At 38.8% G+C, this 8,128-nt stretch overlaps 1 protein-coding gene across 1 annotated transcript; it reads left to right on the top strand.

Moving 5' to 3' along the window:
- Positions 1-3,093: 3,093 nt before the first annotated feature.
- LOC107640559 (uncharacterized) lies at positions 3,094-7,901 on the top strand. The gene is made up of 6 exons (XM_021123696.2): positions 3,094-3,432; positions 3,518-3,624; positions 4,326-4,930; positions 5,752-5,838; positions 7,001-7,041; positions 7,485-7,901. Exons 3-6 carry the CDS (start codon positions 4,826-4,828, stop codon positions 7,630-7,632), a joined length of 381 nt encoding a protein of 126 aa, XP_020979355.1. The 5' UTR covers positions 3,094-3,432; positions 3,518-3,624; positions 4,326-4,825; the 3' UTR covers positions 7,633-7,901.
- The last annotated feature ends 227 nt before the right edge of the window (positions 7,902-8,128 follow it).

The raw sequence follows: 8,128 nt of genomic DNA, 5'->3' as shown, positions 1-8,128 counted from the left end.
CAAGTTAATGTTTGAGATTTGGTAACAATGAATGTTGATAATATGAATTGAGATTGAATGAATATATGTTTGAGATGCCTGGGCAGTAGCAAGGGTTGTGGTTCGTCCCACTTGCTCCGGGCCAATGCTTGAGATACCTGGGTAGTAGCAAGGGTTGTGGTTCGTCCCACTTGCTCCAGGTCAGAGATTGCGACGCCTGGGTAGTAGCGGCAGTAGTGGTGAATCCACTCGCTCCAGGTTGAGCTTTTAGACACCCGCCTGGGTAGTAGCCGCAGTAGTGATTATTTCGCTGGCTCTGGGTTGAGCGGGCAGTAGCAAGGGGGTTGTAGCTCAAACCTACTTGCTCCGCAAGGGGTGTTTCTGTCCAATGGTTAGCTACCAGGACATGTCGGGTTGGCTATATAACCGACAGATGATATCATCAGCCATAGGGCAGGCATTCATCATTTGCATATGTTTGAATTGTTTGGGTTTGCCATTTGTCTTGGATTTCTACATCATATATGCCATGTTACCTGACTATATGCTACTTGTTCTACTTGTCTCATGTTTGTGTATTACCTGCCTGTATTGCTTGTGTTTGTACAACTGAGAGGCCCCTCATGCTGGTGTCGGTGGGTGTGAGGGCTGTTCTTGATGGGATGAATTGATGATGCGATTGCATGATGATGTATTGATATAGAACTGCTGAGGCAGAACAACTGGTGATGGTTTTGCTTATGATTCTGAGTCTGATTCGTGGAAGAGTCAGCAAGTTGGGAAACATGTGAAACATGAATTGAATTTAGCACTCCCTTATGACAGTTGCCTATTCATGGATTAGCGAGAACCTAGGATGAATAATTGGTGAAGAAGTTTAGGATGCTTAGTGAGTTTTTGTTGCAGTACATTGAATTTATTTGGCACTTTTACCGTACTGGGAACCCATGGGCCCGGGGTTCTCATTCCGTATATATCTCTTGTTTTTCAGATACAGGTCCAGATGCTCAGAAGTGAGTTGTGGGTCGTCTGAGAGACGGCGAAGATCTTTATTTCCTCTACTTTGTGTTTTGATTAGAATCTCTCCACCTTTGTTTTGGAAAGTTTATATTATGTATTGAACTCTTTGAATTTGCCTATAGAGGCTCTCATGTTTCCTTCGGGAGAGATTAGGATATACTGTTGTCAACTAATTTCATAATGTACTCTAGCCGACCTAAACTTCGCGGGTCGCGACTAGTAGCTATTTACTTATGTTATATATATCTATCTGTTATCTATCTCTTAATCTCCTCTACGCCTTGTCCGTATATCGTTTTCGGCTTCACGGTTTATCTTTTGTTGTCGAAACGTGAGAGATACGTCTTCGCGATTTTATTTCTACTCTTTTCAGGCTTCTCGATTAATACTCCTTTCGAAATTACCTATATTTATTTATTAAAAATCCACCTGAGAGTCGTACCACCGTAATATCATTGACTTATGACTCGAGCATAAGGATTTGAATATTAGGTGTTACAAAACGAGTCTTCGAACAAGTCGAATAGTCGATGGTTCATCTGGGCCAGGAAAGAGATGTACTATTTCCTATGTTTTCCCTCCTTGGGCAGAATGGTACACAAGAAGAAGAATAAAAAAACCTCAACCCAAGCTGGTATCTCCAGGAAATCACACACTAGCTCAAAGGTCCGAATTGCCGCCCAATTATTCGGATGCAGTTGAGATAGCGCCGCTGAAACCCAGTTTAGGGGAGCCATCTGGAATTCGAAAAAGGGTAGCTGAACCCCTAACTTAGTGAACAAAGGCTCATGCACCCAAATCCAGTATGGGACATGAGGGGAATTCAAGTTAAGATAGCAAATCCTCTCATTCTCGTCAGCAAGCACCAACTCGTACTACCCCGCCACCTTACCACCTCCCAACATGGCCCCTTCGTCACGGAGCCTCTGGAGGTCCCCCTGGTCCAATCGAGAAGGCATGCCTGAGACGTCAGACGTTACCCAGTGGTAACGATTTGGCACGCCTCCAGTCGGGAAGATAGGATGCGGGTTCTCCTAAACTCCCCTCTGTCACACTATATCTATATCCAAATAGGATTTTCCACTATTAGCCCACTACCCAGAAACGCAAGCATACAGGGAATTCCTACTTATACTAAATCCGCAAACAAAAGGATACATCCTACCAAAACCCTAAAAACTACACCAAATGCAATACCCCAATCAATATTTCCCTATCACTAAACATAGAAGCATGCAAAAATGCGAAAACAGTGAACAAAACAGAAATTAGAAACAGATAATAAACGATCACAACGACAAAAACCAACGTTGTTCTTAGAGAGCAAGAGACAGAAATGCAGTAACAAAAGCGCAAGGAGACACGGCACCACAAACACCAAGCAAATTTGCAGAAAGCTTTTTATGGGAAAGTGAGGGAGCGAAGAAGGAGAAGAAGCAATTGAAATGAGAATAAATAAACCCCCCTCAACGTTTCAAAAAGGGGAAAAAAATGCAACCTCTCTCTTCCCACTAAGCGTCATTATAACGCCTTTGGAACCGCAACGGACGAAACCCCCCTCTTAGAATAACGCGACGGCCTAGCAACCTGAACTCATGCGGACCCCTGATCTTTGCCTAAAATCACAAGACCTCATCACCACATTTCCAGAAGAAAACTTCTGGACCTAACAAACGTTCCCCAAAACAGTCAAATACACGGCCCAGGTTCCCAATCATGATCATAGAACCTGAATGATACCCAATCACCCATGCCAAACTCATGATCCCCCGGGCTCATAGCCACACGGTAAGGCAAACCCTCTCAAGCAATGAGACTCAGTACGCTTGCTCCGAAGGCAACTGTTCCAGATCCGATCCTATGGTCTTCCATGAAAAGCAATTGTGACCCAGTTACCTGGGCCCAGGCCACCACTGCGGCCCAAACCGACCTACTAACCATAAGCTCCGGGCCAACATTCAAATTCAAGCACTTTTTTATGTGCTGTCCAACAAAGATTTATGTGCTTAGAAAGATCGCAGAATGAGAAGCAATGAGTAAATGACACGCATGTCTTTTGTTGTTAAAGTTATACCGTAATTAGACTTCGCTCCTGGAACGCTTATACTTGTAGCATAATCTTGTTAACAATATACGTATATAAACTTGAACTCACCGATATAAGCTTGCTCCACTTTTGTTTTTGCACCTGTGCGCAACCCATCTGGAAAAGAAGAGAAATCAAAAGGAGAAGGGAGCAAATGAAGAGAAATGTGGAGGAGAAAAGTCTAGATCGGTTAAAAAGGAGGGGAGAAGCGGTCACGGGCCTTAACTCCAGGCAACACGTGTGACCCATGAATCAATTCGTCCCCGGCGTATTGTGTGGCCGAGAACGGCGTTTTGACCCGTTCTGACCTAGCTTCGCCGTTAACGGCGTTTTGCAGGGGTTTCCTGGTTTGTCTTGCTTTCTCTTTTGATTACGCTGTCTATTCTAGTATTGTAGTTCCTTACTAATTTGTTTATGCACCTTGGATTTTAGGTTTTTGCTGACCCTACTCGTGAGGAGAGCTTGATCTTTGAGCTTTTAGAAGTTCTGTTTGGCTTCTCCAAGACCTTGCTAACGGGCACGATGCTGAAGGAAGTGTGGTAAGCCATTATTTCATTCTGTCTTTTATGGTATAGGATTAATGGAGTGGGGAAATGCAATTGGTTTGTGGAAATTGGATTCTGTTATGTTCATCCTATGCATTTAAGTAAAGTGCATTATTCTAGTGTGTGGATGGTGCTGGGAGTTTGAATACATTGTGAATTTTTTTCTTAATTGTTTTGCCATATTATTGGAGTCATAACTCATAAGAGAGTGCTTAGCTGGCTTCGTTGCATAACTTCCACTCTAAGTATTTACATTGACATGGATTGTCAGATTTTGAGTATTCTGAAATCCCTCTTTTCCAACCTAGGTTACGCTACATTCAACAGTGTGCCAATCCCAACCATTCCACCATTTTGGCCTTCTTCAGTGCCTTTTTCAAAAAATTGTTTGAAAATTTAAATTAAGGTCTGGCTTGATTATAAATTTTAATTTGTTGTAATTTTTAAAATGTCAATGTTGATTTGAAACGTTGATTAATGTTATATTTTTAAAATATGGCCTGTTCTGATTTATATGTTAATTTTAGAGTTGTTTGTTTGAAGTGTTGATTGTTGATATTAGCATTATTATGCTTGATGCTGGATTATTCAGTTGTTATTTGGTCTGGTTAATTGTTGTTATTAGCATAATTATGTTAATTTCTCAGTTGTTAATTGGTCTGGTTATTCCTTGTTTTTGTTTTGCTTACCATTAGATAAAGATTAATGGGAGGAGGAGAAATTAATTGGATTGCTCCACAAATCAAGGAGGAAAACAAAGCAATGGAAGTGGACCCTGACCATGTCGCTGTCCCTGCCACTGTTGCTGCCACAGCTCCTCCTGCTGCACCACAAGTTGATGAAGAAAACAAGGATGAAGGCAGCGAGGGTCAAGAGTTTGTTCGTAAGGGGAAAAAATCTTATATTTGGCAACATTTTACTGGGCTTCCATTGACTGAGACTAAGGGACAACACAAGGCTAAATGTAATCATTGTTGTAAAATATATAGTTGTCATCCAACTAAACATGGCACAAATTCTCTAAATAAGCACTTGAAAGCTTATCATAAGTGGATATTTACAAAAGTAAGGAAAAAGGGACACTTCATGGTTATATGCCTAAAATTGATGAAGAAGGGGAAGCTGACAAAGTCTTAAAGGGTATAGCTTGGAAGATTGTAAGAAATCGGTTGCTGAATTTCTTATACTTGATGAAATGTCATTTAATGAAAATTATGAAATCAGGAAAGGGATTCAAGATAACTCCTCTTCGAAAGCACGGCTTGAGGGATATTTGCCAACTTACACGTGTACTTATCGAGTATGAATTCGTTCCACTATATTTTCTTGGCATGCTTAGGGTCATTTCATATTAGCTGTAAATTCTTGGTCAATTATGTGTTTTTTATTTCAAATTTAATCTTCATTTATGTTTGATGAGGATCTGGAGATAGGTGGCTAAATAGCCATGATTACTGATCTATTTAAATCATTCTTATATCGTAACATCGCATCTACTTAAATGTCTATCTTTAATGTTTTTGTGTAGTTTTATTATGCTAGTTTTGCATTAATGAAAGAGACTAACATTTGAAATATTGGTTTAAAATTGTGGCTGGAAAGTTATGGTTGATGACGGGTCAAGGACTCAAGGCTACCATGGCTGTCACAAGTATTAAAATATCTATTTGGCTTCATGTAGTCATTAGAAACCTGGTTTTCATCCGGTTTAGACCCTAGTTGTTGCCCAAAAGTGATGAGATTCATCGAGTCTAGGGCCAGGTTAGGGTATAAAAAATAGACTAGTAAATATTTAGGGTTGGGCTAGGACAAACATGGTTTCACCCAGTCCAACTTCCGTGTACACTCCTAGCTTTAACTGTCACCGATTAGCAGATTCTATTGCTTATTTCTACTTGGTATAACATTGCGTATGCTCTTTTTATTCTTTCAATGTGTGATTGGTATGATTTAATGGAGCTATAACTCTGCCTCTACTTCAATCACTGTGTGTGTCGGCAAGTATTATCTTTCAACACAATCAGACAAAATGACTTCCCTTTATTTTAGTTCATTAAATGTAATATTTGTTGCAGAAGTTTGTTGTATGCTTTGATCATACTTCTCCTGATATTATTTCAGGTTATTAAACAGTCTGGAGTCCTTGAAATGCCGGGTTTGATGTACATTAACACACCTGCTGTTGTAACAACTGCAGTAGGTCAAATGGTAAAGTTTCTATACTTGTTTTTACATTAGCTTTGTGTTCACTCCATCATTTCCTGGTCATATTACCTAAGGATTAATGCACGTTATATATTCACATTACTGTTAGACTTCTCTGGCTTCCTGGTTATACACAATAATCCAGATAAATGCCTTGTGATGCACACTAGTATTAGGCATTCCCAAATATTGAAGAGCAAATGTAGGTTATAGATGCAAAATTTAATTGAATTAACCACCTGTTTAGTATTTTGTAATCAAGATATTATCTGATTTCCCGAGTAGTTGTTGGCTCAGGCCTTGTTCTATTTCCATTTTGAGGTAAATTGTGTCTCCCGTTTAAACTTTGGCTTCTTGGTGCCAATCCATCCCTTCAATTATTCAACACCCCCCCCCCCCCCCAAAAAGCAACAAAACAGTCAAACACACTTTTAAAGTTTTGCAGTATTATGAGCATGTTTCCCTGCCTATTTCTTTAACATTAGTTGTGATATCATGTCCTATATGTTGATGTTATGACCTATGAGGACTGATTTACAGCTGAAGCATGCTTTAGTTATTTGAATTTATGTTGATCACTTTGTTGTTACTGAATACTCTTAAAATCTAAGCTAAGCTTGTAAATTTGTTTTATGGATTCATGTATTGTCAAGACGTTGGGCTTCTTTTTTTGGGAATGACAATTGCTGATTGGTTGGTCTGTCTTTGTTGATTTTTATACGTGAATGTTAGATACCTTATTAGGATCTACCAAGTGTTCAACCTCTAACTAATGGGCCTCCGATACACATTACAGAGTCAGTCAGTTAGTAGAGTATAAAAGAGAGAGCATTTGAGAGATAAAATATGAGAGCTGAAATGTAAAAAATTTGAGAATTTGGGAGATCAAAGCAAAGGATCTCTTGGATATTCCTAATCATTGTATTCTTATATCTAGGAACAATAGAAGTTTTCTTTAGTATTATAATATTCTGAAACTGTTCTTATCACACAATAGTTATAGATATTCGAGGGATACTTTGCTCTCTGCAATGGGCTTTTATGCTCTTCTACTGACCAACTCTAATCTTATGCAAGGCCCATTGATCTGAGGCCCTGTACCTATCAGTGTACTCCATCGCATTCATTTTTACCTCTTACTTACTTTCACTAAAATTAATGATAGGCAATTTCTAAGGGACGAAGGAAGGGAAGCACAACATTAAAGTAAGTTATGTTTGCATGGCACATCTTAAACTCTTTTAACTGTGTTCACGCACTAGCTTGACATTGTTGTTACATTGATAGGTCTTGGGATCATCCCTTTTCTTTTTTCCCAGGTTTATTTGGCAAATATGTGTCTTAAAGGAGTTGATACTGATGCACTAGTCACTGCATATGAGCTCGTTGTTATAAAGTATGTAGAATATGTTTTTGACAGCAATAATCACTTAGGAAAATTCTACTGCATTTTAGGATTCTAGCTCTATATCTGGTTAGAACTTAAAGGCCAGTTAAACTGAAATTTAATCATTTTGAATTTAGTAATGTTAGAGCTAAGACTATAATCCAAATTAGAAAATGATTAACATATGCATTTTGTATTGCATAGATTTTGTGGAAACTATGACTATGCAAGACACTTGTTTACTTCTATTTTATGCTTGCAGCCCATTTAGTGAAAGCGCAGGCACAGTTGGCGCCAGGATGGCTGTTTCGGCTGAACAAGCTGGATGTATCCCCATGGACGATGTATTCAGACTAGCTGTAACAAGCTTCAAGGTTTATGACTGGCGTCTTTTTGGTGCAGCAAGTTGAGACTCCTCTATTATCTAGAGTATTATCTGGAGTGGGACTTCAGCCATTAGTTTGAAAATAGTAGTTGCTGCTATTCACAATTTAGATCATTGTGTATATTCCTTATAGGGTTTGCTTCTATTATGCCAGAACTACTTTAGTTGTTTTTCTTTTGGTATTTAGTTATATTCTATCTTGTTATCATGAACTTGATGGGATGGATTGCAGGTAACTAGTACCTGGAGAGAATAATATTTTGGTTAGAAATGTCAGTGACTTTTTCAGTTTTTGGATGTGATAGATTCTGATGTACTCTTTTTTTAATTCTCAAGGTTCATAATTCACTCTTTTTTAAGTGCAATTGAAGCACGGACGTCTAGATTTTATTATTTTAAAATTAATTCAATCTCGTAGTATTTTTTATTTTATTTTAATGGCTCAAAATATGATACCATTGATCAAAGGACGAGTTTACTTAACATCTTTATTAATCAGATTGGTGGTTCGCATTTCTTTT

This window comes from Arachis ipaensis, chromosome B5 (genome assembly GCF_059453495.1).
Source record: "Arachis ipaensis isolate K30076 ecotype BB chromosome B5, ASM5945349v1, whole genome shotgun sequence".
Classification (NCBI taxonomy): domain Eukaryota; kingdom Viridiplantae; phylum Streptophyta; class Magnoliopsida; order Fabales; family Fabaceae; genus Arachis; species Arachis ipaensis.
This window is presented reverse-complemented; position numbering and strand designations above follow the sequence as displayed.

Bases quoted from the DNA above. Each gene is read 5' to 3' on its own strand.
- LOC107640559 (XM_021123696.2), top strand. From the start codon at position 4,826: ATGTCATTTAATGAAAATTATGAAATCAGGAAAGGGATTCAAGATAAC. The intron at 5,839-7,000 runs GTAAAGTTTCTA...AATTAATGATAG, and splicing joins CAACTGCAGTAGGTCAAATG to GCAATTTCTAAGGGACGAAG. The intron at 7,042-7,484 runs GTAAGTTATGTT...TTATGCTTGCAG, and splicing joins AAGGGAAGCACAACATTAAA to CCCATTTAGTGAAAGCGCAG.